At 57.1% G+C, this 27871-nt stretch overlaps 1 protein-coding gene across 1 annotated transcript; it reads right to left on the reverse strand.

The window, feature by feature from the left end:
• Positions 1 to 1333: 1333 nt before the first annotated feature.
• On the reverse strand, positions 1334 to 27871 carry DNMT3L (DNA methyltransferase 3 like). Its single transcript, XM_027584878.2, has 12 exons — positions 27772 to 27871; positions 27204 to 27377; positions 26938 to 26982; positions 25500 to 25579; positions 25307 to 25419; positions 24390 to 24561; positions 21163 to 21250; positions 20512 to 20600; positions 18088 to 18163; positions 17363 to 17502; positions 6426 to 6511; positions 1334 to 3485 (listed from the first exon to the last, which is right to left on the reverse strand). Exons 1-12 carry the CDS (start codon positions 27869 to 27871, stop codon positions 3320 to 3322), a joined length of 1329 nt encoding a protein of 442 aa, XP_027440679.2. The 3' UTR covers positions 1334 to 3319.

Raw genomic sequence — 27871 nt, forward strand, 5'->3', positions numbered from 1 at the left:
CTCTTCTTGCAGAGACTGCCCCTGGAAGGGCCTGGAATCCCAGACGTCCCGCCTCTGGTGTCCGGGGAGCTGGCAGGGGCAGTGTGTCCTCCCAATACCCACCCCCCCACCCTCTCCAAGTCCGCTACCCAGGCTGATGGGGGGCAGAGGCCGGCCTCTGGGGAGGGGGGTGCAGAAGACGGCAGGGTGTGAGGGGAGGGCCAAGCAAGGAGGGCTCCCCAGACCCCAGCCTCCTCCAGCAGCCTGCCATCCACTCAACAAAGATGTAGGTGCACCTCCTGCAGGCCAGGTGCTCCGTGAGCGCAAGGATGAACTCTGAAAACAGAACTTCTGCTCCAAGGAAGTTAGTTAGCATTCCTGTGGAAACCGGAGAGGAAGCAGGGGCGGGACGTCCAGGAGCCGCCCAGGAGGACGCGCAGGGAGGAGGGGCCTGCAGGTGAAACCTGGCCGGGAGGGACTGCGAATGCAGTTCTAGAGCTCGGGGCTTCACCCTTTCCGGGCAGGCTAAGAAATTAGGGTGCAGGATTTAAACAGGCCAAGCGGGGCCACCCTCCCCTTTAGCAAGGAGGGCACAGCCAGGGAGCCAGGCCAGGACTCCGTTCACGTGTCCAGTGAGGGCACCGGCCGCCTGAACTTGGGGCGCCATGAAGGGGCCGGGAGACGGGGGCCCAGAGGGAAGGTAAGATTTGGCAGAGCAGGGTGTGGTCATAAATCAAATCATACGGAGGTCTCAGGACGCTTCCTATTCCCAGAACCGGAAAACCATTGCCATCCAAAGCGCAGCTTGAACAAATGTAGCCGGGTACACTTGGGGGAGGGGCACCGGCTCAGGCCCGCGGGTCTGGAAGGAGACACGATGTCGGCGGCCCTGCTGCCCCTCGGGTTGGCGGCAGTTGGCGGCAGAGAACCCGTTTGGCGAGGGCCAGCCGGGGCAAAATCCGCAGGTGAGTTGGATCGCCGGGCTGGGAACACCTCCCCCTCCTAGACTTCCCGGGTCCAGCCCCCCACCCCCACCCCGCAAATCCCGGGACTCCCTCTGATTGGAAGGGGGAGGGGCTAGGCTGCATTGATTGGCCGACGCCTGGGTTGAGCTCTACCTCCGGAGGCCCCCCCGCGAGGAGCCCACGCTGCCCCGGGGGTTGGAGGGCGGAGAGGGGCGGGCCCAAAGTGCAAGGGGCTTTTAGGCGCGGGGAAGGGAAGGTGCCCAGTCGGGTGGGTAGGTCCGGAAGCCCGAGGCGGCCCGGCCACTGCCCCAGGGCAGCGGGGAGGGAGGGAGGGCGGGATGGGGAGAGGGGCTCGAAGGGGCTAACCTGCAGAGCTGAGGGGTGCCGGCTCTGCTTCCTGGGCAGCAGCCCCTCGTGCCAGGCCCCAGGCCAGGTGCTGCTACCAGGGCAGTCCAGAATGGGGACCGAGGGAACATCCTGTTTGTTGAGCAGGTAGAGAAGGGGCAGGGATGCAGGTGGCTGGAAGGGGCCTTCTAGCCAGGCTTGGGGCCGTGGGGGGAAGGAGCACCTCCAAGACCAGCCCCAGGAACCTCAGCCTGATAAATGCATGTTCTATTCACATCCCAGCTCTGCTTCTCAGGAGCTGTGTGACCTGGGGCAAGTTACTTAACTCCTCTGTGCTCGCATTTTCCCATTTGTGAAGTGGAAATAGTTACAACACCTTCCTCAAAAAGCTGAGTTCATATGTGGTTATTGTGAGTTGATACGTATAAAACATTCACACGGACGCTAGCCCGTGGGTCACAAACACAGAGTTATTTTAAGACAAATGGAAAAACAGAACAGCCCTCGGAGGCTCCCTGCAGCTGAGAGGTTTTCCTTTCTTCCCCTTGACCGTGACCATGTTTCTCCGGCAGTCAGAGGGTGTGGAGGCAGAAGCCCACTGGAGGAACATCTAGGCCGCCCTGGGCACCAAGCTGGAAGGGTATTGGTGGTGGGGATTGCCGAGTTCTCGGTGCAGACGTGGAAGGGAGCGGCATGTGCTTTGATGCTAGAGACCCAGGCTTTCCCCTGGGCGGTCCTGAGCAGCTCCCTGGGGGTCCGGCACAGCCCGGAACAGGGGACCTGTGGGCAGCCCTCAGTGTGATCCCTGGTCCCGGGGAGCCCATCTTTTCTCCTATAGCAGGTGTGTCTGTTTCCTGGGGGAGCCCTAAATCACCACAAGCTTGGCATCTTAAAGCAACAAAAATGTACTCTCTCTAAGATCTGGAGGCTGGATGTCTGGAATCAGCTCCTTCAGGAGCTCTGGGTGAAGATCCTTCCGAGGTCTTCTGCGCCCGGTGGCCCCAAGCTTTCTTGGTTTGTCGCTGCTTCGCGTTCTCCAGGGTCATGACCTTCCCTGTATGAAGTCAGGTCTCCCTCTGCCTCCCCTGATAAGGACCTTTGTGATCACATTAAGGACCTCCCCAGGTCATCCCGGACAATTACCCATCTGATTTCACCATATTCTACTACCAGCGCCAGCACAGGCTGGGGCGTGGGGGGGGGGGGGGGCTCCTTGCCCCTGCTGGGACCCCCCCGGACAACCTGTGTCTGTTAACTGTCTAAGCTACACCCCTGGGGGGATTCTCCGGCTCATCAGGAAAGATCCCTTTAGGATTCATTATGAGTGACCTGAAGCCAGCTCTGCGATGGGCTCGGCGTGAGCAGGGATCCTGCCTTCTGCAAGCAAGTCCCTCTGGTGTAAGGGGCACCTGCGGGCTCGTGCCTCGCGAGCGGATCTGGCCTCCGCGCGGCCTGCTCAGTCCGTGCTCCCTTTGCTTCCCAAGTGTGATATTCTACAATTTCGCGCAGCTATCATCAGGCTGAGTGGTTTTCATTATCACGGCCAATGGCGGTCACGAGCCAGCACAGCCATGGCCAGCACGGCCCAGCACACAGGGAGCGAGGGCCACACCCGCTCCGGACAATGTGTCCTGCTCATCTTCCTCATGCACAGTCCCACGTCCCACAGGATACAATAAAGGCTGTCCTTACAGAAACACGAGAATGTGACCCATAACGACCACAATAAATATATTTTTAACTTCTCAACCGGCACAGGAAACATTTTCAGCAGCAAATATGCTTCATAACATCAGGGTGGTGTCCCCGGTCAGGGGCTGGGAACTTCACCCACCCCCCTCCCCAGAAGGGCACCATAGGGCCAGGGCCCTGCAGCACCACACCCAAAGGGAACGCATGTCTGTGGCAACCTTGGGAAATCCGAAGTCAAGCAAATAAAATAATAATTTGGAAAGGAAAAAAGAAACAATGTAAGGAAAGTTGCCTGGTTCTAAGAAAAGTCTTTCCTTCTTCATAGTAAAATAAATCATTTATAAAGAGGAAGTGAGTCCTGTTGAAAAATACTTGAAATATTCTCTCAGGGGGAGAAAACAATTCTTCACCAGCTTGGCGGGCCCCTGGGCGGGGAGCTTTGTTCTCTGCCTGTCCTGAGCCAGCAGGGTCAATTCCTCGCGGGAAGCCGGGGCAGAGTGCCTGCTGCCAAAGGACAGAAGGAGGCTCGTTACCAACCCGGGCTCCGCACGGGCCCCGTGGGGGTTGGGGGGCACACCGGGAAGCCTGCGGTGCGTCTCACTAGGTAATCCAGAGGTCTCTAAGAGAAACATCCTTCGAAGACCTCGCCCATCTTGTGAGTCTTCCGGCCGGTGGTAGATGATAAGCAGTCCTGGCCGGTAGGGGACCAGATGGCCCCCGCACCTCCTGCTTGCCCCAGGGAGGAGCCGGGACACTGGCCCCACTCAGCAGGTCCACGTTCCGTGTGAAGAAGCCATTGCGGAGGAAACCCACATGGAAGAAAGGGCAGGACTCGGTGGGCAGGGCTGGTTAACTGCCCTGCGCATCATTCCCAAGGAATTCCTGTTCCCAAGACCCGAATGGCACCAAGCCCGGCCCCCTGAGGGTCCCGAGGCTGCCTGTGCTGGAGGACCTGAGTATGGGGCTGGCGGGGGCAGAACACAGGCTGCCTGGCTCGCAAGCTGATGCAAGCGGTGGGACCCATGGCTTCTGGACAAGGCAGCCGCCGCCACCCACCCCCGGCCCCATCTCAGGCTCCCAGGCACCCCGCCGGAGTCGGGGAACACTTTGGGGTTTACTTTGGGGATTAAAGCCGCAAATGAGGAGGCAGAAACACGCAGTGCCCATCCCAGCCCCCCCCCCCAAATACCTCCCCAGGCCTGCCCTACTGCCTGAGGCTGTCTGTCCTGAGGTAGCTGCCAACAGTAAGGCAGCGACTGGGAGGCTCCCAGCCTGAAGGAAAGCGCCCATTTGAAGACGCTGCTTCCAGCTTTATCTCTGGGAACCAGCTGCCTCCCTGCTTCCCTGGGCACCTGCCGCCCCCAAGGGGGTGAGGTGGGGGAAGGGCAGTGAGCAGAAGAGGCGGCCTGAGTCAGCCCAAGGCTTCCGGAAACCACACGTGGAGCGCTGCTTCACTTGGGCTCCACCCAAACACAGAGCCAGGGTGTGGGCCTGGTAAGCGCCAAGGCTTGGTGGGCTCTGCCATGAGCACGTGCCACACTACAAGCTAGGGGCATGCTGGAATTGGGAGGTGGGTGGGCAGAATTTTCCAGAAACTCGCTGTCAGGAGGAGAAGACACGACTTCGCTTAGATCCTGTCAGTGTTGGCTCAACACAAGGGCAGGTGCCACAGGGCCCAGGGTGTGGGGCAGGGAGATGGCTGTGTCCTCAGGGGCTCCGGGGCACAGTGTGCAGGTAAGGACAGAAGAGTGAGGGCAGGTGTCCTGGGAGCAGAAAGCTGTCCAGAGGAGTGGGGCCGGGGGGAGCAGGGGCTGGGGGTGTGCTGGGGGCCGGGAGGCAGACAGAATGTTCATGAGAAAGAACAGTCCCAAGAATGTTCAGGCAGCAGAGAAGGGGTACGTGTGAAGGCCCAAGGCATGGTGTGTTTGAGGGACTGTTGTTCAGGACAGCCTAGAAATGCACTGTGGTGAGCTTGTGTTAGCGTGAGTGTGTGTGAACCTGTGTGTGAATGAGTGCGAGCAGGTGGGCGTGAGCGTATGAGCAGGTGTATGGATGAGTGTGAGCAGAGGACTATGAGTTGTGTGAGCATGAGCAGCTGTGTGTGAGCAGGTGTGATTTGTGAATGAACGTGACCAGGTAGGTGTGAGTGTGAGCAGGCATGTGAATATATGTGAGGTGTGGGTGTGAATGAGTGTGAGCAGGTGGGTATGTGAGGTGTGTGGATGTGAACCTGTGTGTGAGCATGAGCAGGTGTGTGAACGAGTGTTAGCAGGTGGGTGTGAGGGTGTGAACAAGCATGAGCTGAATAGGAATGTATGAGCAGGTGTGTAAATGAATGTGAGCAAAAGACTGTGAGTTGTGTGTGAGCTTGAGCAGGTAGGTGTGAGCATGAGCAGCTGTGAGATGTGATGTGTGAAAGAATGTGAGCAGGTGGATGTCCGTGTATGCGCAAGTGTGTGGATGAGTGTGAGCAGGTGTGTGTGTGAGCAGATAGGTGTGAATGTGTGAACAGGTGTGGGTGTGTGAATGAGTGAGCAGATGGGTGTGTGAGCAGGCGTGTGGGTGAGTGTGAGCAAGTGGGCGTGTGTGAGTAGGTTATGTGAATATGTGTGAGCAGGTGTGGGTGTGTAGGTGAGTGTGAGCAGATGGGTGTGAGTGTGTGAGCAGGTGTGTGAATATGTGTGAGCAGGTGTGGGTATGTGAGCAGATGGGTTTGAATTATGAACATGTGTGGGTGTGTAGATGAGCGTGAGTGTGAGCAGGCATGCGAACATGTGTGGACAGGTGGGTGTGAGTGTGTGAGGTGTGGGTGTGTGAATGAGTGTGAGCAGGTGGTCTGCGAGCAGGCGTGTGGATGAATGTGAGGTGTGTGAATATGCGTGAGCAGAGGGGCGTGAATGTGTGCGCAGGTGTGGGTGTGTGGATGAACGTGAGCAGGTGGGTGTGAACGCGCGAGCAGGTATGTGAATATGTGTGACCAGGTGTGGGTCCGTGAGCAGATGGGCGTGAATGTGTGAGCAGGTGTAGGTGTGTGGATGAGTGTGAGCAGGTGGGTGTGAGTGTGTGCAAGTGTGGGGTGTGTAGGGCAGGGCAGAGCTCCAAGAGGCTGGGGCTGGGACTCCAGGGCGCAGGTGGCCAGGTGACATGTGTCTGGGAGTGTGGACTTCCTTCTCAGGACTCGGGAAGCACCACAGGTCCGGAGGGAAGCACCTCAGACAGCCTTAGTGCAAGAAGCTGGGGAGAGGTCCTCAAAGTGGGAGCCGGCCTTCTGACCTTGAGCATGCCCAGAATTTTGGGGGCAGACCAAAGGCCTACCAGACAAAGCCCCTGACCTGGACACAGCAATGTGTTCTCAAACTTGCGTTTCTGTGGCGAGCCTGACGCTGGACCAGCGCCCCCCACCCCCACCCCCAGCTCCCACGGGCCCTGGAACGCACAGGGAACCTTCTCACAGCTGGGATGTTGCTCCACACATGCACGGCGTTCTGGACGGCCCGGCCGCAGACGTCCTGGATGGTCACCGGGTCGGCCTGAGGGATGGAAACGTCGGCTGGGATCAGGGTGACGACCTCTGCCCCCCACAGTGCCCACAGGCCTCAGCCACCACGGGCACCACGCCGGGCCTTCCCAGACTGTGTCTCGGGCGACCTTGCTTATGTGTCACATCTGTTTTCCTTTATGACCTTATGAGGAAAAGAGGCTGAGATCTTATCGTAAAACTTTTAACCAGTAGATTTTCCCTTTTTTCATTCCCACAGGTCACAGGGGCAGGAATTCTCCACCCGCTCCAACTCAGAGGTGGAGTCCCCTGAAGGATAAAGATGTCCTTGGTCTTTGAGCCAAGACTGTTCTGCTTCAGGAAGATAAGAGGCTTTGCTGGCAGACAGAGAGTCTTCTGAAGGGCCGGGGCCTTGGGAGCCAAGGAGGCTGCCTGGTGCCTGGATCCTGGAGTCCCAGTCTCCCTAGAAGGCCCCGAAAGGATGGGGAGGGGGTGGGAGGGAGACGGACCTTCCACCGATGGGAGGGGGAGCCATGGAAGGGAGGGGGCATCGAAACTGAGGCAAGAAGCCACCTGGTCCCTGACACACAACAGGAGACAGGCCGACTCCACCCGCGTGGACTCGGGGGGCCGGAGGGGTCCCATGTGGACTGCTCCTGAGCCCAAGTGCTGTGGACACACCCACCTCTTCCTGTATCCAGACACCTGGCTGCGAGAGACACCCGATGGCCGCTTGTGCCACATGGACAGATGTTTGTGTGATTTATCCCGCAGAACCCACCACCGGCACGTGCACAGGCAGGCTGAGGAATGGTGTTTGTGAGACTCGCGCTGCGCGAACAACCTTGGGAGCCTGGTTATTTACAATATATGATCCGACCTCCAGGTCAGAACTGGCCCTTCTGTTCTGGACACCAAGGGCTACGAATCTTGTCTCAGGTCCCCTGCTGCTCCGGGCTGGGCTGGACCCCAGGATGGAATCCCCGAGGGGAGGCAGACACACGCAGCCCAGGCTCCTTGACAATACAGAAACATGAGAACACAGAAATGCAGCTCACTCCAAACTGCACGTAGGTGCGCCAATGTTTAACCTCAGACCCCGTCACTGGCCCCATAAATACGGCCCTTATGGGGATGGTCAGCGGGAAGTCTCCGCTGCAGGGAGGCCGAGATGCCCAGGCCTCTCAGTGGGGACTCCACCCTGGGTGTCCCACGGGGCTTCCCCAGCTGATAAGGTTGGGTGTTCCAAGTACCTGATCTGACGTAACTTTGCCTTGTTCTCATTTATTGCTCCCTATTACCTTCATCTATGTGTAGATTCCTTTCATCTTCTGTTTCTATTGGGTTTCTATAATAAAGTTCTCTTTCCTTTTGGAAGCTGACACTCAGCGGTTGTGTATCTTGTGCAGAACATAACTGACGTAGTTGGCAGGGTTCAGGACATGCCTTTTCTGTTTCGAGGAGGGAACCCCCACCCCGACGTTGATATTCTCGGGTGGGAAGACCTACAGTTTTGCTCACTGCAAAGGAATGGTCTAAGCGGGCCAATCTGTGTGAGCAACAGGCAAGTAAACACAGTCAGCTGAGCGGCCGCATCTTCTAGGTGCTTGCGGACCGTAGCTGGGACAGGTGGGGTGTCGTTGCTTGCTCGCCGCGGATGACAGCGTTCAGGCGGGATGCGGAGCACTGTGATAAGTGTCAGAAGGAAAGACTCAAATCGGAAAAGGAGTAGCCGATTTGCAATCTCGAAAGGTGCTGCCGCAATGTCAGACTGATGTTCTTTCTGACCAAATCCACACTTACCAGCATGTGGCGGAAAAAGCGGCCATACGGATGGCCGAAGACAAATACAAAGAGAGGAGAGGAAAGGGGGTTACTAAGAAAGTGCGCCCGGCTCTGGCTTCTGCTGGGCGACGTCTAGGACGATGATGAGACCGGGACTGACCAGAGCGCCGACGAGGGGCAAGCTCGCCCCGTTCAGCCTCGGTCTCCCAGACGGAGCCCCCCGAGCAGCGGGGGACCACCAGGCAGGGGAGAGGAAAGACGCTATTGAGGATCTTTCTCAGCAGGAAGTCAGTGAGATTCTATCTCAAGCCGCCCAACGCCCTACGCCCAGTAGGGTCAGGAGAGGCCCTCCTGTCATGGCCAGTGTGCCTATATGGTCTGGGCGCTGCCAGCACCCAGCTCTGACCTCCTCGGAGAGGCCAAGCCCCAGAGCAAGCAAGGATGTCGAATTCACCCGAAAGGATGAACGACCCCATGTGCCCATGACTCCATATTGGAAAAATGGATCAACCACTACTGCTCAGGCCCTTGTGGACACCGGGCCAGAGGCCCATTTGATATAAGGAAACCCCAACAAGTCCCAAGGATGATTAGTTGGCATTACTGGACCGGGGGTGGGGTGGGGTGGGGGTAACACCGGGAATGCAGACAACACTTCCTTTAAAAACAGGGCAGTTACCGAAGAGAGATCATGACGCAACGCTAGCGTCTGTTCCCGAATACCTAATTGGCATCCATAGTCTCAAGGGTCTCAAACTGGCCTTATTCGACGGCATGTATCAGTTTGGAACATGTGCATTCCAACGTACACTGACACCGGTCATCGTAGGCAAGCTAGCAGAGCCCCCGTCCACTCCGCGGCATCTCCAGTGGCGCGGATACAACCACCCCATATTCCCAGTGGGCAGGACGGTAGTGGTAGCACTATTTATGGTTCCATCCCGACAGGTGTACTGGTAGCTGCTACTATTGAGTGGAATAATCCTATTCAGTCAGTGAAAAAAAGTGATGGCGAGTGGCTAATAACATATTATAAGGAATTAAAGTTACCCCTCCATTACCCGCTGTCCTGCTGGACATAATTACCTTCACTGAGCAGATCCAAGCCCGTGCCGGCCCCCGGTACGCAGTGACTGATTTGGCAAGTGCCTTTTTTTACCATCCCTGCTCCTCCCGAGTCTTGGACTCAATTTGCTTCACGTGGCAAGGCCGTCGGTTTATATTTACCCGGCTGCCTTGAGGGTATGTACAGAGCCCCACGATCCGCCACTGCCCCTAGTAGCACATCTGGCCCCAACTAAGTTGCCCATCAGGGTTCTAATCCCTCACTACACAGACCATAGTTTAATCCGGGGAGACCATGAGTCACAGGTGCAGAGGCCTTAGAGTTGCTACTAAATGAAACGAAAGGGATGGGACATTAATTCTTCCAAAATACAAGGATTGAGTCAGTTAAATTTCTGGGAATTTTCTGGGATAAAAGAAAAAGAATTAACCCAAAGCAAATAAAAAAATTTAAACTCTAAATCACCACAAAATGAACAGTAAGCTCAGAAATTTGTACGATTGTTTGGGTTCTGGAGAAACCATATCCCACATCTGGGGCCGCTATTAAACCCTGTCTAGAAAGTTACTCGAAAGAAGCATCAGTTTAATTGGTGTGCTGCTGGGCAACAGGCTTCTCAGCGAGTGAAACCGGCTGTTCAAGCTGCTTTGGATTTATGGCCCGTTAGACCTGGGCCTGTTGAGCTGCTGGTCTCAGGGGAAGGGGAAAATGCTACCTGGAGCTTATGGCAGAAACAAGACGGCTAAGCGGGTGCCTTCAGGATTTGGGGCTAGGAAGCTCCCTTCGGGCAGTACCCCTCAGACCTCATTTGAAAAAACAATGATTGGCAGGCTCCGGGGCACTGGCTGATACTGAACTTATAACTGTAAATCATCATGTATTAATAAGGCCTCAGATTCCTAGTATGTACGGATTCCAGGAAATCCTACTGCTCATAAAATCAGACACGCGCAGGAAGCTGGCATAATAAAACAGAAGTGGTATAGACAAGACTGGGCTAAGCCTGGCATAAAAGGAATATCACCTGCATGAAGAAGTTAATGACCTGGCTACTAATCCCAATGAGTCAATATGTCCTCCTGATGTCCCATTAGCCCATTCCTCTATGACGGGGAGGAAGCCAAATGATCAACTAACCAAAGAACCACAGCATGCCTGGTTTACTGACGAAAGGCAGAATTTATTAATAATGCTAGCCTCTGGAAAGCTGTAGCTTACAACCCCCATCTTAAAAAGACGTTACAAACACAGGGAGATGGGGTGAGTAGCCAACATGCAGAGCTTTCCGCTGTTTACACAGTCTTAAACCAAGAGCAAGAGGGACAATGTCACCTACATACTGACTCCTGGTCAGTGGCCAATGGTCTAGCAGGATGGATGACATGATGGAAAAAACACCAAAGGACTGCTACCGGTAAAGAGATTGGGGAACACTCCCCATGGGAAGACATTTGGCAGTGGGCCCACAATACTAAAATCACTGTTTTCCACGTGGATGCTAACAGTGTGTCTACCTCCACAGAGTGGACCCTCAGTGAAGTGGGTGACTCGCCCGCCCAAATCATGGCAAATGTAACTGAGCCTGGGCCTGACACCCAACCAGCGCAATGAGTGCATGAGAAAAACGGACATTTGGGAGAGCAGGCTACTCCCAGGTGGGTCCAGGACCGTGGGATACCCATCACTCAGGAAGCCATAAAAGAAACCATATTAAAATGCCCAATTTAGGGGCACCTGCGTGGCTCAGCTGGTTAAGCGGCTGCCTTCGGCTCAGGTCATGATCCCGGGGTCCTGGGATCGAGTCCCGCATCGGGCTCCCTGCTCGGCGGGGAGTCTGCTTCTCCCTCTCCCTCTGCTGCTCCCCCTGCTTATGCTCTCTCTCTCTCTCTCTCTGTCAAAAAAATAAATAAATAAATAATATTTTTTAAAAAAGCCCAATTTGTCAGATTTGGCAGAAGCAGAAAATTCCACAACAGTACAAAAGACAGATTCAGTGCGGAAGACGCCCCGCTCAGATTTGGCAAGGAGATTATGTGGGGCTGGTACAGGTTGTCAATACATTTGTGTGTCAGTGGACACTTGTTCGGGGTACTTCGTGGTTTCTCTCTTTGCCCATATGCCACCCAGCAGAATACAATCAAAACCTTAGAGACTATCCTCTTATATTATGATGTAATTACTCAGATCCAGAGTGATAAAGCCTTCTACTCTGCAGGTAAGTTAGTGAAAGCTTTTGTCGCCTCATAGAGTGTGGAGTGGATTTATCATATTCCCCATCACCTGCAGGCGGCTGGGTTGGGGGAACGGACAGAAGGACTCTGCTTAAACAGGAATTTAAAAAAATTAGGGGATGGCTCTTTACCAAAACGAAAGCTATACTTAACTGAGGCTTTAAAAGTCCTAAGCAGGGGCGCCTGGGTGGCTCAGTTGTTGAGCGTCTGCCTTCGGCTCGGGCCATGGTCCCAGGGTCCTGGGATCGAGTCCCGCACCGGGCTCCCTGCTCCGCGGGAAGCCTGCCTCTCCCTCTCCCCCTCCCCCTGCTGGTGTCCCCTCTCCCACTCCCCCTGCTTGTGTTCCCTCTCTCTCTGTGTCTCTCTGTCAAATAAATAAATAAAATCTTAAAAAAAATAAAAAAAATAAAAGTCCTAAGCAACAGACCTACGAGTCAAAAGGAAACTCCACTAGGTCAGATGAAACCCCCTTATTTGCAAATAAGCAATGTGACAAAACCATTCCAATCAACATTAATATGCTGGGATATTAATTCAGGTGCTAAATTACCTTACAGAGCCATCCCTGAGTCTGCTGGACTAGATTTACGTTCTATGAGAGAAGCACAAATAAATTACAGTTGTCAGGTGACTGTGCCTACCAGCCTAGGAATTCACTGCCCTCCCCCCAAAACATCTGGATAGATCATGGAGCGGTCAGGACTGGCATAAGAGGAATACAAATATTCGGATGAGCCATTGATCCTGATTATCAAGGGGAGACAAAGGTCCCTTCACTCAATTCTGGAAAGCACATGCTTTCAGTACAAAAATATGATTGGACTGGACAATTACTCTTGTCGCACCAATTACTCTCGTTGCAGCCTGGCTCTGTCCCTGTAAGGGGAGATGGGGGTTTGGCTCCAGAGATGCTTGGGAGCTGGGGGCAAAGCCTTCGGTGACAAAGCCATCCAACAGTATTCCCACTCCTGCCAAAGTAATTGCTCAAGGAGGCGATGCTACAGTAATAGTAATGTATTCTGGTGATGATAAGTTACATCATGTTCCCTTAATGTATGTTTCCCTCCACGAATCATAAACACAAATGTGGGTTCTGTGCTTTCCCAGGTGGACACAACCCACCCATATCCTGCAGACTCAGCCCACGGCTGTCTCCGTTGGAGTAGGGCAGCCACTGAGCCTGCTCTGTTGGACCAACTGTTCTTTACCTGGTATCACAATAGATATGAGATTTATTCCCAAAAATGTGTGGGACGTTTTCATAACCTCACTGACCAAACTCGTCAAGATAACTATTAATTTCACTATACGGCTACAAGCCGTCACCTTGTCCGATGATGGTGAATACACATGTATAAAAGGGAGAAAGCAGACCCCCACTGATGTCAGTTCTGAACAAGAATCTATACTTGTAACACTGCATAACAATCGTACTGTTCTTTTAAGAGAAAACAATTTCTGGGTGCACCTGGCAACTAATGGGTTAAACCTCAGTTCTTTGTGTACTCAAAGGAAATAGTCCCCAAAACCTATTAAGACAAAATATCATTGGCAGAGGGACTTCTTTAAGTAAATTCTTACACCTCAATAGTATTAATCTTCCATTATCAATTGCTAACATTGATGTGCCTCCTCCCTTTCCCATATTAGGGACCTATGCCTTTCACTGAAACGTGTGAATTGCTCTACAATTCCTTCTACTTGTAACTGTAACTCTCATATATACGCCCCAGTCGACACTTTGTTATCGCCTTTTGGAGGGTCATGGTTTATGAGCAAACCCCCAGTATAACTATACTCTGAAACATCATCAAGGTGCGTGTGCTGTAGGGAAACTTTCTGCCTGTGTCGCATCCTCTTGAAAGTCTTCGCGGGAGGGCGCATGGGTGGCTCAGTCCTTAAGCGTCTGCCTTTGGCTCAGGTCATGATCCCAGGGTCCTGGGATCGAGTCCCACATCGGGCTCCCTACACGGCGGGAAGCCTGCTTCTCCCTCTGACCCTCTGCCCTGCTTGTGTTCCTGCTCTCGCTGTCTCTCTCTCTGTCAAATAAATAAATAAAATCTTTTAAAAAAAAAAAAAAGAAAGAAAAAGAAAGTCTTCGCGGGAACCGCGCCTTGCCGGCTGATTGTGATGTTCCTCTAACCCTGTTACCTCCTTCTGCTGCTGTTGCTCTCACAGCCAGCATTTGAGCTACACCTGGATGAATAGTGTGTGAACAGAATGAAATAACACAGATACCTTGCATAACCTCTAAAATAGTTAAGGATACTGTGAATGACTTCGCAGCCATGAATCAGGAATTAACTGCTCCGTGAGAAACATTATTACAAAATAGAGCTACTGTAGATTACCTTCTGTTCTTAAAATGTAATGAATCTCCACGAACGTGCTGTTTTAACATTACTGATAATTCTAAAAAATGGATAAATTTATAAATAACGTGAGACATGAACTTGGTCAAATCAATACTTCCCCTGGTTTGATTGGTTACCCCACTGGGGAGGGTTTTTAAGGGATGCCTGACTTATAATTATGCTCATTGTGTTACTTAAAATGTGCTGCTGGACTATGGATATGTAAAAAGTGCTTTGCAGGTATATATAGTGTTGGATGATGCGTGGCAGCTCAAGAACTGAATGCTCCACATGGACAGATGTTTGTGTGATTTATCCCGCAGAACCCACCACCGGCACGTGCACAGGCAGGCTGAGGAATGGTGTTTGTGAGACTCGTGCTGCACAAACAACCTTGGGAGCCTGGTTATTTACAATATATGATCCGGCCTCCAGGTCAGAACTGGCCCTTCTGTTCTGGACACCAAGGGCTACGAATCTTGTCTCAGGTCCCCTGCTGCTCCAGGCTGGAGTAATAGTGGGTCCAGCCAAAAAGTGCAGAGTTTTGGAATCCCCGAGGGGAGGCAGACACACACAGCCTAGGCTCCTTGACAATACAGAAACATGAGAACATAGAAATGCAGCTCACTCCAAACTGCATGTAAGTGAGCCAATGTTTAACCTCAGACCCCGTCACTGGCCCCATAAATACGGCCCTTATGGGGATGGTCAGCGGGAAGTCTCCGCTGCAGGGAGGCCGAGATGCCCAGGCCTCTCAGTGGGGACTCCACCCTGGGTGTCTCCACAGGGCTTCCCCAGCTGATAAGGTTGGGTGTTCCAAGTACCTGATCTGATGTAACTTTGCCTTGTTCTCATTTATTGCTCCCTATTACCTTCATCTATGTGTAGATTCCTTTCATCTTCTGTTTCTATTGGGTTTCTATAATAAAGTTCTCTTTCCTTTTGGAAGCTGAGACACAGCGGTTGTGAATCTTTGGTGCAGAACACCAGTCACCTGCCAGAGCTGAAAGACATGGTACCTACATTTGGCACGTCTAGGTTTTCCCCACCTGCAGCAGGAATGCAGGTCCACAGCAAGATGGGAGCTGTTATAGAAAACGTGGAAAGCTCCCTTTCTGGACTACTTTGGGTTTGGGACCACTTGTGACCTGCCAAACGCATGTGCAAAACGATCAAAAGTCAGTATTTTTGCTGTCCTCTACGTGTGCTGGAAACTGGCACCCACATTTGGAATCTGCACTTTTTGGCTGGACCCACTATTACTTATTCAAAGATTTTTTTTTTTTTTTTTATAAATAGTGCAGGTTACAAACCTGGTCCTGGCTGCATTTATGTGGCGGCATTAGACTTCCTAACGAGGAGAAATCACCACAGACATGGAAGAAAGCAGGAGAATCATGGGAACACTTCGCTTACTGCCGTGAAAATGACTTTTAAAACCGTAACTCACGGATGGTATTCTAGGAGAACATAACTTACCAAACCGATCTCAGAAGAGATGGAAAATCGTAGTAGGGTCCTTTAGCTACCCCATCTTATTTTTTTATTTTTTATTTTTAAGATTATTTATTTATTTATTTCACACACACACACACACACACACACACACAGATTACAAGTAGGCAGGCAGGCAGGCAGAGGGAGAGGGAGAAGCAGGCTTCCCGCGGAGCACGGAGCCCGATGCGGGGCTGGATCCCAGGATTCTGGGATCATGATCTGAGCCGAAGGCAGACACTCAACTGACTGAGCCACCCAGGCGCCCCAGAGCTACCCCATTTTAGCACAATGGCCGCAACAGCCTATCCACACAGTTTCACGGGAGAATTCCATTTTTCAGGTAGGTTTATAAAGCAGGTTCCATGTGGACACCTGCACGGAACAGAGCAGTTGTCTCGAGCGTGTCCCAAAGGAAACGCCGTGCACCAGAATTCAGAAAGACGTGAAAAGAATCATGCACCCAACTGAGTGGATTTTTCCCCAGATCCTGGGGTTGCTTCCTTATTAGGAATCCTATATCATATCTTCTTCATAGATCTAAAGAGGAAAATAACCTAACGATCTCCACAGACTTAAAAAAGAACGTTTGACAGAATCCAACAACTACTCTTGACGAGATTAACACGGAAATCAGTGGAAACTTCTGGTAAGTTCCCTAGCATAGTGAAATACATCAACCCCGACCTGAGAGCCAGCTGTGTAGGGAAGCCCTGGACACATTTCTGTGACAGGCAAACACAGACAGGGCTGTCCTGTCAACGCTGTGATCCAACACTGTCCGGCAGGCGCCTGCACCACGAGACAAGAGCAGGGTGTCTCAGGAGCAAACTTAGAAGAAAAGGTGACAGCTGTTTGCAGAGGACCATCTCAAATACCCAGAAAGTCTAATCCGATCGACCGGAAACTACCGTAGTCGGCGAGGTGACTCAACAAGGAGCCAAACGAACACACAAAAATCAACAATGTGTCGTGTACACATCAAACCCGGTCAGACGGCAAAACGGAAGGTCGCGAAAACACGGTGGAACCCAGGCCCCAACGCAGCAGGACTGCACGGGAAAGCGTGCACCCCGCGGGCCCTGCTGGGGGGCTGGAGGCTGGGCAGGGAGACACGGCTGTAAGGATGACCGAACTTTGCACATCAACGTCCTTCCTGGGATCCATCCCGCAGATGTCCCCACAAGACTACAACAACCCCAATACCCATCAACAGGGAACAGGCGGAACACATTTTTTGTGTCCATACAAAGTAAAACTGAACAGAATTGAACTGCACAGAACACTGCCGCTGAAGCAGCGAACGAGGGAGGCGTGTGTGCAGCGGAGGGGTTTCCGAGGGGACTGTTCATGGGAGAAAGCCAGCTGCAGAGCAGAGCGGGGCCTCGCCAGATTTGCCTGTATTTGCATAAAGCATCCCGGAGGTAACCAGGCAAGGGGGACAGGGCCGGGCAGCAAGGAGCCTTTCTGCTGTGAGCGTGGGGGAGACGTCCTGAGAAGGGGGGACACCAGGCCCCAGCGGGGGCTGTCCTGAGGGGGGCAGTGCTGGGAGGGGCCCAGGCCAGCTGAGCCCAGGACGCTGCTCTCAGGGTCAGGGATTCAGGCAGGCGGAGGAAACCCAAGGCTGTCTGCGCCCCAGAGGATGAGTACACGTGTGTGTGCATGAGTGCACGTGTGATTATGTGTACGTGTGTGGCGTGTGCCCGTGTCCGGAGATGTTTTTGTGCACAAACCGGGAGCCCCACGTGTCCAGAAGTGCAGGAGCTGCGGGCAGGGGACGCCCTCCAAGGCCACCAACAGGGTCTGTGCCTCGGGATTGCAGCGGGCCCTCGTGAGCCCCAAGAAGAGGAGGCTGCGGGGTGGGGCCGTGAGCCGTGCTGTCCCCTGGAGGCACTGGCATGTCCCTGGGGAGGGCTCCCTGCCCGCCACCCAGACTGCGGCATTGCACGTACCTCCAGGAAGCGAGTGGCTACGGTCTGGTCATCTTGGCTCAGCACCAGATTGTCTACGAACATCCAGAAGAAGGGCTGCTGGCTGCCTGGCCTGGGCCTCGCGTACTGCAGGACGCGGTGGAACTGGAACAGGTACCACGCTGGGGGGGGGGGGAGGGTGTGTACGTGTGTGCGGGCGGTGCCCGTGAGGGGACACGGTGGGAGGGGGGAGGCTGAGGGGCTGGGGGGCCAGGGGTGACTTGGGAGGGCCGCTCCGGCGTGGCTGGTCTGCTGCGGGCACCCACCTACTCCCCAGGGCAGGCCTGTCCCCGCCAGAGCGGCTGAGGCTCAAGGGCCCCGGGGTCCGTGTGGCCCCGAGTGCAGTCCCCCGCCTCACCCAGGCGCCCTGCGGTTAGTAAGGGACAACACAGGGGGAGACAAGCCCGCGGGTAAAGCGCACGTGCGTGTCCTCCTGTGCATGTGTCCACGCAGAGCACCTGCGACAGGGGCACAGAGCACAGCGGGTGGGCGCCAGGCAGCTTCCGCAGGGACGGGTCCCCCCCACCCTCGGATGCAGCGTGGCTTCCCGCGGGTCAAACCCACCAAACCGTACTCGCTGAGTGGACAGGCTACTCGTGCGGGTGAGGCCCGAGGACGACGGCTCCTCAGAATGCGGCCGCCCCTCAGGATGCAGGAGGGTGTGGGGCTGAGATGGCCCGGGATGCGGGCAGACCGCCGTCTCTTACCCGGAGGGTGGTCGCAAGCGTGGCCAAGGGCGGGTGTGGAGCCGTACACAAGGTCAAATGGGCCCCATCCTTCCACCTGCGGGAGACGGCACACTGTCCTGCCTCAGGCTTTCAGGGGCCAAGCGTCCCCACAGCGGCGGGCACCTCGTGTGTCCAGGTGGGAGGCTCACGATGAGGCTGGGCCCCCGCAGAGCCCCCCGCTGGGGCAGTGAGGCCCACCAGTCAGCCCCGCCGTGGTGGTTCTCGGTCGCCACCGGCCTCGGGGACGCGCGGAGCCCGGCCTCCGTCCTCTGAGGGGAGGCCAGCCCTCCGCAGGGCACTCAGGGTCCGAGGCGACCCCGCTGTGCCTTACAGAAGCGGCCCTGGGAAGGTTGGCAGTGACGCCCCAGGATTCACGTGGAATCCTTGTGTGCCCCCGACGTGACAGCCGGCAGCCTGCAGCTAACTGCCGGGCGGCCACCTTCCCTGCCAGCCGGTCACTGCAGGCCCGTGGAAAATGATAAAATCCACCCCCCTCGTGCCTGAGCAGACAACAAAAGGATGCTCTTCAAGCACAGGTGCTCCTCTGCGGGCGGCCTGAGGGACTCCCACTAATGACAATCCCGGCCCCTGTCTTTCTACTAAAACAAACTAATGAGAGACCCAGATGCTGGACCCCCGGTTTCCTAATAGCCCCTGCCCCCTTGACTGTCCCCCGAGCAGCTCAGCAAGAGCCTGCATCCTACGGGTAGGCCCCCAAACCTTGCGCCCACCTCCACCTTGTCCCCGTGTGCCCCCAAAGGCTAGTGTCGCTGAGCGTGCCCCTGGGGGCGTCTGGCCGCTGGGCTCTGGCCGGGCTTACAGGAGGGGCGTCTGGACAGAGGAGAGCGGGTCAGGGGCGCAAGGCGCCGAGTGCGGGCTGACGGTCCCAGACAAGCAACCCGACAGTCAGCCGCTGACCCCCCGAACCTGTCACGGTGAGGCCGAGCACAGAAAAAGACCGAGTCTAAGCGAGAACTCCCAGTTCCCCCCAGCTGCCGGCCCCTCCCCTCCGGCCTGGAACAGAAGCCCGCCGGAGTTCACTTCAAATCTCCTGGAAACCCACCGCCAGGAGCAGGCGCGGACGGCCGCTCCCCATCTCTAGGAGGGGCTGCGAGCAGTCCGGCCCTGTGTCACAGGCCTTGTGAAAGGAAGTGAGGTCGGAGGGGTGGCGTGGGGCGCTGAGTGATGCCACGCACCCCTGATCCGGGGTTGCTGTAACAGGTGTCCCCATGGCTACTGAGAGAACACAGGTTTCGAGTACTACTATCAAAAATGATGGCACACGTTGCTGGTGATCGTAGGCATCACGTGACTATCCATAATAGAGGCCACAGGCTAGCTACAGAAATCAGGTGTCCTGCCTTGCGACCGACCGCAGGCTTCACTGGGGAAGGCGGGCGTCTGGGAGCCATAGCCAGTGGGCAGGGAGAGGCCCCCGTGTAGGGGAGGCCTCACGTCACCGTCCTGTTGCACACCCAGTCCGAGCGCTTGGCCCTGGGGTCTGGGATGAGCATCGTGCGGGGGCAGGCTCCAGAAATGCCCCACGGTGGGCTGTCTACAGGGGATGGGGTGACGGCAGATGTGGGGTCTTGGATGAGGCCCATGGTAACGAAGGTTAAGGGTGTGGGGTCGGGGTGTGCCCCGCCCCGTGAAGAGACCAGCGCTGGCTTCAGGGCAGGGGAGCCCCGAGGGGGACAAGACCCTGCTGGGCTCCCCCAGGCACGGCCGGAGAGGAGGGCTAGCCCCTCGGACCATGGGCTCCCGGGCCTGAGGGGGTGCAGAGCGCTGAGGCAGGGCGGAGCAGAACCCCCACACGGGCCCCTCCTTGTGACCAGCCGGCCCCAAACCCTCCGCCCACGGTTGGTGGCTCGCAGGACCAATCCTCTCTCCTGCTGGCAGAGCCCCACGGGCCAGGTCCTCCCGCCCTGGGGCCGCCAGAGGAGGCTTCGCAGCCCCCTCCCCCCAGCCGGGAAGGGCTCCGGGCCCAGTGGTGTCCTGCTGCGTCATCAGGAGGCACTTCCTCCAAGGCCACTGTCCCAGACAGCAGGAAACAGCCTTCCAGGAAGTCGGAACATGCCGTCGCTGTGGTCGGAGGATGCCCCCAAACAGTGACTGGCTGTTCAGTTCAAGGTTTTCTTTGAGACGACGGGCGGGGTTAAGCCCCCAGTCTGGGCAGCACCGTCCCCAGTGCTGGGACTGGCCCCCGGCATTTCAACCCCGCGGCTGGAGGTCAGGCCCGCGGCTCTGCTCTGGGCTGTGGGCAGCGCGCGGGTCAGGAAAACAGCCCTCCCTTCTCCCCCACTGCCTGTGGGGTGCCGTCCCTGCAAGCTACACCCCCGGCCCCACGGGCTGTCCCGCACACCTGCGCTCACCCTGGCCCCAGAGGCACACGGCACTACTTACGTCCCTCCTCACAACATCTGTGACATCGTCCAAGTGCTTCAATCCTCCCGGGGCGGAACCACTCTCCAAGAAGCCCAAACTCACGAGCTCTGCAAGGGGAGACAGGAGGAGGCACAGAAGGGCCAGCGTTTGACCCCCGCAGAATGAAATGGCCAATGACTGACCCGGAAACATGAGCAAACGCTCTCCGTTTAACCAGGTGACTGGGGCCGAGGATGAAGCTATTTGTGACGTTACACACCAAGCAAGTCAACTCCACTGAGTATTGATTTAAGTCAAGGAATTTGTTGCGAAACCAGGCCTTCCAAGGCTGTGGTGTCATGCTCTGGGTTAGGAAATCCGCCAGGCTGCGGTCACCCAGCCAGGCTGTGGGACACGTGGGCGTGGTTGCGGGAGCCCTGGGCACCGCCTCACAGAGCCCTTGGCCTGCTGGAGGGAAGACAGGCCAGAAAGGACCTTACAAATTAGACCAAGGGATGCACCATCCGGGCAGGGTGGCCTGGGGCCATGCCTCCTGACTCCTTCGCTGGCACCCGGTTCACAGCTGGGGTGCCCGCGAGGCCACCGGGACCGTGGTGCGCAAGGCTCGCAGGGAACATTCTCCAGCTCCCGTCCCCCGTGCAGGACCCCCGGTGCTCTCACTACGCTCACCTCTCCGGATGTTCCCAAAAAGGGACAGGACCCGGACCGGCTCTCTCTTCCACACGGGCACTGTTTTATACGTCTCCAGGGGATTCTCCTATTAAAAACACAGTTTTCGTGGTGACCTGGTTGCAGAGCCCATGAGGCACAAGGAAAATTCTTTCTGGTCCCGCAGAGGCATCTCCCCAACGAGGCAGACACCCCTGAACGCGCCTCCACGGCAGGCTGGCCCTGCCCTGCCCACGTGGCCCCCAGGCTGAGGTCTGCAGCCCCGACCCCCACCGGGTCATCTCGAGCAGGGGAAAGGCAAGAGCGAGGGGCTTTTCCTGATCGTGGAGGAAGACAATTCTATCCGAGAGGAAGCACTTCCTCTGGATTTCTTGGGGGATCCTGAACAGGTACAGCAGTGGGATTCCCCGACTCCTCTCCTTCCCTGTGTGGGCTCTCGGCGTGGTCCCCGAGCCACCTGGCAGCCCTGAGAGCTCCCAGCTGAGGACAAAGGACCAGAGAGCCAGTGGAGGACACGCACCCACAACCTTCCAGGACCCCTGCGTGTGAATCCAAGAGGATGCACTTGGGGGTGCCTGGCCTCCCACACACAGGGCATCAAGCCACCACCTGGCCGGGAGCAGGCCTGAGCAGGAGCCCCAGAGCCACATGGGGAAGGCTCTGCCTGTGGCTGGAGCCAATGGGTGGGGGGCTGGCAAGTTCAGAGGTGGGTGTGAGGAGGGCAGGGGGTCCAGTATGGGTGCGGCTCTGATGGACCCTGGGGGTGTCCTGGTCCCCTGCTGCAGCTGGGGAGGGTTGGGGTGGGGTGGGGAGCTCCTTCTTCCCTGCCTCCCCCACTCAGCACTGCGCCAGCATTAAAACTTCTGAATATCAACTTCATTTCCTTCCCAAGGGAAATTTCCTGCAGCTGGCCAGCATGGCATCTGTCTACACTGGGATGGATCCCACTGATGGAGTGGGCAGAAAGTTCTACTAGGATCGCATGCACCTCCTCTTCCAAAACCATAAAGGCACGTCGGCCATGGGGCATAAGCTGTCCAGGCTCCCGGCCTGTGCCAGGCACCTGGCCGGGCCCACCCCTGTGCCCAGGTGGCCAGCAAGGCGGTGCAGGGCGTTCCCAGAACTGTCGTGGCCGAGAACCCAGGTATGGGTGCCCGGGGCCAGCACCAGGCCCCAGGAGAGAGGGGAGCCCATGGAGGTGGGGAGACACCCTAGGGTCAGCACATACCATCTCCCAGCCCACTGGTGCCCCAGCCCCGTCAGGGAGACACCGGTGAGATGCACGGCTCGGGCACATCCAGGTGGGCGGGGGGCAGCCCTCTCACCCCGCCTGCTTCCCACCACACAGCAGCCGCCCAGAAAGCCGGCTCCACGGGGACTCCTCTTCCCACATCCACAGGGTGAATCTTGCTGGGTGAGGAGAAGACTCTGTTCAACCTCCAGAAGGAGCTGGATGCTGGGAGGAGCTGGAGGCTGAGGGGGGAGCTGGAGGCTGAGGGGGGCTGGAGGCTGGGGGGGCTGGAGGCTGAGGGGGAGCTGGAGGCTGAGGGGGAGCTGGAGGCTGAGGGGGAGCTGGAGGCTGGGGGGGCTGGAGGCTGAGGGGGAGCTGGAGGCTGAGGGGGAGCTGGAGGCTGAGGGGGGAGCTGGAGGCTGAGGGGGGCTGGAGGCTGAGGGGGAGCTGGAGGCTGAGGGGGGAGCTGGAGGCTGAGGGGGGAGCTGGAGGCTGGAGGGGGCTGGAGGCTGAGGGGGAGCTGGAGGCTGAGGGGGAGCTGGAGGCTGAGGGGGGAGCTGGAGGCTGAGGGGGGCTGGAGGCTGAGGGGGGAGCTGGAGGCTGAGGGGGGAGCTGGAGGCTGGCGGGGGCTGGAGGCTGAGGGGGGGCTGGAGGCTGAGGGGGAGCTGGAGGCTGAGGGGGCTGGAGGCTGGGGGGAGCTGGAGGCTGAGGGGGCTGGAGGCTGGGGGGGGCTGGAGGCTGAGGGAGCTGGAGGCTGAGGGGGGCTGGAGGCTGAGGGGGGCTGGAGGCTGAGGGAGAGCTGGAGGCTGAGAGGTGGAGGGGGCGCCCTGTTTTGCCGGATGTGGGTGTGGCTCCCTTGCTGTCCCTGCTTGCTCACCCAGGGTGACCACTCTTCTGTCTTAGCTTCCTGGGGCTGCCATAACACTGAATATAAACTGTGACTTAAAACCACTCATTTATTTTTACTCTGGAGGCCAGAAGTCCAAGTCCAAATGTGGCGGGTCTGGCTCCCTCTGGGGACTCTGAGGGAGGGTCCTCCTGCCTCTCCCAAGCGTCCCTATGCTGGCCAGCAGTCCTTGGGCTCCTTGGCTCGTAGACAGTCCCTCCAGCCTCTCTCCCCTGGTCACGCGGCTGGCTTCCTTCTGGGTGTCTCCATCCCTCTCTCCTCTCTGTGACACCTGTCATTGCCTTGCAGGTGCTCCCCAACCAAGCTGATCCCACCTGGAGATCCGTAGCTGAATCACAACTACCAAGACCCTACCTCCAACATCGGCCACATTCACAGGTACCAGGGGTTAGGACTTGAAGGCCATAGTTCATCCCACTTTGATGAACCCATAGCTCCTGCTTAGTTCACGGCTCCTGGCCTCCACCCTCAAGAGATCCCTCGTCCATGCCCCACGTCTGTGCCCCATCTGTGCCCCAGGTCTGGGCCCCGTCTGCCTCCCGAGTCTGTGCCCTATCTGTGCCTCGTCTGCACCCCATCTCTTCCCCAAGTCTGTGCCCCGTCTGCACCCCGTCTGTGCCCCGAGTCTGTATCCTGTCTGCGCCCCGAGTCTGTGCCCCATCTGCATCCTGTCTGTGCCCCGAGTCTGCACCCCACGGTGCCCTGTCCATGTCCCGTCTGTGCCCACTGCCTACGTCTTTGCTCCCATTTGCTGGACTTGGGGGTGCACCTCTGCTGAGCCCCACTCCCACCTGCTGCAAATGCCTCACTCCCTGGCTTGGAAGAAGCACACCTGCCAAACCATGGTAATTTTCAAAAAAACTAGACCGTCTAGTGGAGCATGCCCTCAGAGAGGAAAATGAGGCAAGCGTATTTGCTTAAAAGCCTTAGTTTCAGCATCAGCTATCAGAGCAGAGGGGCATTCTGCCACTGGCAGCAGAGAAAACTGAGGGTTAAGGCCCCTGCGCATGGCTCGTCAGTCCTGGGAGCCCAGCCCCCCCCCCCGCCGCTGCTGCCCCCCCCACCTGCCCGCCGCCCCTCACCCCTCACCGACTCGCGGTCACAGAAGGCCTTCAGCCAGCCCCGCCATTTCCTTCTCCTGTGCAGGAGCCCGCTGCGGGGGAAGGGCAGGCACAGGAAACACACCCAGTTGCTCATGGCCTGAACTTTCCCCGAGGTCCCGGGGCCGACCAGCGTGTCCACACACTCGAAGCAGTAGCATCTGGAGTCAAGCAGAGTCCCAGTCATGGAAGTGGCCTCCCAAAGGCCACCAGGCAGCAGGGAGCGATGGAAGCCACCCTCAGGCTCATGGGGAAAGACTCACCCCGCACGCACGGGGCAGGGAGGAGGGTGAGCTGTCACCCGGGAAGGGGGACCAGTCCCTCCTAGGGACCTAGAGCAGCACGAGGGAGCCATCTGCAGAAGACAGCGAGGTGGGGGGTGATTAGCGGGCAAAGACAGATTCCACGGAATCCGCTAAGCCTCCGGTCTGCCCCACCTGCAGAGCCTGCGAGAAGTTAGGGTCTCCCAGGGAACCCAAGGGCACAGACACCCGCTGGGGGGCAGGTCTGGGGCCCAGAGAGAGGGGGCGGGGAGGACCTCAGCTGGAGCCTGGCCTTGGCCCTGACCGCAAGCCCCCGGGGAGCGGGGTTTGCGTCACTTCCCCGCTCATGACTGAGGGAGCCACATGTCTTCGCACTAACAACAATAAAGAGAAAAATCAGGAACGCAAATCTTCCGACGCCTCACCTCCCACATGTCAAGGCTCAATACCAAACAAAATACTTGGGATGGAAATGGAAATCATCTTGGGGGGAAATCCCCCCATGCTGCAGGCCAAGGAGCCCAGATGCTGGGTGAGCCCTGGATGGTGGGCAGGGGCTCCTTTGCCCATACTGCCCCTCAAGTCCCCCCACCACCCTGCTGAGCGCCCCCCACCCCCGCCGGGCCGGCGCCCCCGGGCTCACCGGGTGCAGTCGGGGTTTTCACAGATGAGCAGCGTCTCTCCTGCGCAGCAGATGGAACAGTACGACTGGTACCCATCATCGTCGTACAGGAAGAGGCAGTCCAGAAACTTGTCCTTGGCGAGGGGCAGAGCCAGGATGGCACCCCCCTCTACCCCGAGGCCTCCAGCAAGCCACCCCTCAGCTCCCCGCTTACCTTGCATGGAGCACACATCCCCCCTTCAAACAGAGGGTGCTGTGTGTGCACCTGGAAGCTCCCACAGCAGATGCACATGTCTGACGCGGACGTCCGACGCGCCCCACGGGTCGTGACACCAGCAAACAGAGCAACAGACTTAGCAATGAACGTAACGGAAGAAGGGCAAGACCCGTACACGGATAACCACAGAACGTCGCAGAAAAAAATGAAAGATCTACGCAAATGGGACTGTATCACAGGATCTCCTGCGTACGGATCAGAAGACTTAGCCTGGTTACAGCGCCAGGTCTCCCCAGCTGGTCTACAGATCCCCCTCAAGACCCCAGCTGGTCTACAGATCCCCCTCAAGACCCCAGCTGGTCTACAGATCCCCCTCAAGACCCCAGCTGGTCTACAGATGCCCCTCAAGACCCCAGCTGGTCTACAGATCCCCCTCAAGACCCCAGCTGGTCTACAGATCCCCCTCAAGACCCCAGCTGGTCTACAGATCCCCCTCAAGACCCCAGCTGGTCTACAGATGCCCCTCAAGACCCCAGCTGGTCTACAGATCCCCCTCAAGACCCCAGCTGGTCTACAGATCCCCCTCAAGACCCCAGCTGGTCTACAGATCCCCCTCAAGACCCCAGCTGGTCTACAGATCCCCCTCAAGATCCCAGCTGGTCTACAGATCCCCCTCAAGATCCCAGCTGGTCTACAGATCCCCCTCAAGACCCCAGCTGGTCTACAGATCCCCCTCAAGACCCCAGCTGGTCTACAGATCCCCCTCAAGATCCCAGCTGGCTTTTCTGTTCAGGGTTTTGTTTGTTTTTTGATTTTTGGTAAAAATTGATAAGCTGATCCTAAAATGCGTATGGAGGGGCGTCTGGGCGGCTCTGTTGGGTAAGTGTCTGGCTTGGGTCGGGCATGGTCTCAGAGTCCTGGGACAGAGCCCCCCACCTCAGGCTCTGTGCTGGGCGTGGAGTCTCCTTCAGATTCTCTTTCTTTCTTTCTGGCCCTCCTCCCTCCCCCCTCCCCCCTCCCCCCTCCCCCCTCCCCCCTCCCCTACACATGCTTGTTCTCTCTCAAATAAATAAATAAATCTTTAAAAAATGCCTACGGAAATACAAGGGGTCCAGAACAGGCATATCCACAGAAAAACAAAGGAGATTCATGGTCACCTAATGCTGAAAAGGGGAGGCAGTGGCCAGGGTGGGGTCCTGGGTCTCTTTTTGGGTGACGAAATTGCCCTAAGATTAGACTTCGGTGAAGGTTGCCTAACTCTGTGACTGTACTGGGAAATACTGGAATGAAGCCTCGGGGGACCTGGGGTGGGTGCGGGGAGAGGAACAGGGCCCCCGCGATAGCCAGGGCCTTCTCCAGGGTCAGCGGCCGCGTGAGGCTGACCAAGGCTGGCCGGAGCTGGCTGACCTTCCCCTCTACCGGGGCCAGGGCTCACCTTCTATGTCTCTCTGGTTAACCTTGACTTCATATGCAAGAAGATCTGGAAAAGAAAACAAGAAGGAGACCGTCCCCTCTCCTGCTTTGCTCTCATGTAAACATGGCCAAGTGTCACGGGGGTGATCTGATGTCACAGGAGCTGGGGGGCAGCGAGGGGGGGCCTCCTGCCCCTCCCCAGGCGTGTGAATATTCCAGAAGCCTGGGACCCTAGACATGGCCCAGGCCTGGGGTTGGCATCCTAAGTGATGGACCCAGTACCCTTACCTCTGCAGGGCCTGGGGGAAGCCGGCGCTGACAGCTCGCTGGAGCCCACCAGGATGACGTCCATGCTGTGCTCTGTGTCCGGCTCCGGGACTGGGACAACCACATGGAGACCCCGCCGGGAGAAAGGGCAGGTACGGAGGGAGAGAGTGGCCAGTGGGCCTCTGCCTGGGAGCCCTGGCTCCCAGCACGGGGGATGCACCCCACCCCCCAGCTTGGGTCCCACCCACCTCCTGTGGTACCGCCTGCCCCTCCTGCCCCAGCATCCAGGGCCAGAAAGACCTGTGGTGAGTGCCAACCTTGCCAGGAGGCCCGGTGTGGTCCCTGTGGCAGGTCCCTCCCCGCCCAGGGCCCCTGCCACAGTGTGGGGTCCTGTGGGCTTCTCCCCACAAAGGGGAGGGCAAGGAGGCCTTAGGTGGGGTGGAGGGGCCCAGGTCTACCCACAGCTTCCGGTCCCTCCCACACCCCACGCTCTCCCCTCTCACAGTGTCCCCTAGGCCCCAGCCTGTGGTCTCCGGGGATGACACCGCAAGCACAGGAGGCCGAGGCCCCGAGAAGTAAAATGACTCACGGATTTCACAGGTGGCCTGCCAAGGCTCCTCGTCCAGCAGGTCAGAGTCTGAGCGGTCCAGGGTCTCCACACTCAGGGTCCCCCGGGGTGAGAGGGCCAT

Source organism: Zalophus californianus, chromosome 1, assembly GCF_009762305.2.
Source record: "Zalophus californianus isolate mZalCal1 chromosome 1, mZalCal1.pri.v2, whole genome shotgun sequence".
Classification (NCBI taxonomy): Eukaryota; Metazoa; Chordata; class Mammalia; order Carnivora; family Otariidae; genus Zalophus; species Zalophus californianus.

Excerpts from the sequence above, each read along its gene's own strand:
- DNMT3L (XM_027584878.2), bottom strand. The coding sequence starts at position 27,871 with ATGGCCCTCTCACCCCGGGGGACCCTGAGTGTGGAGACCCTGGACCGC. Across the intron at positions 24,562-25,306 it reads GAAAACCCCGACTGCACCCG|ATGCTACTGCTTCGAGTGTG; the intron begins GTGAGCCCGGGG and ends GCTTGACTCCAG. Across the intron at positions 6,512-17,362 it reads TAGCCACTCGCTTCCTGGAG|GCCGACCCGGTGACCATCCA; the intron begins GTACGTGCAATG and ends TCCATCCCTCAG.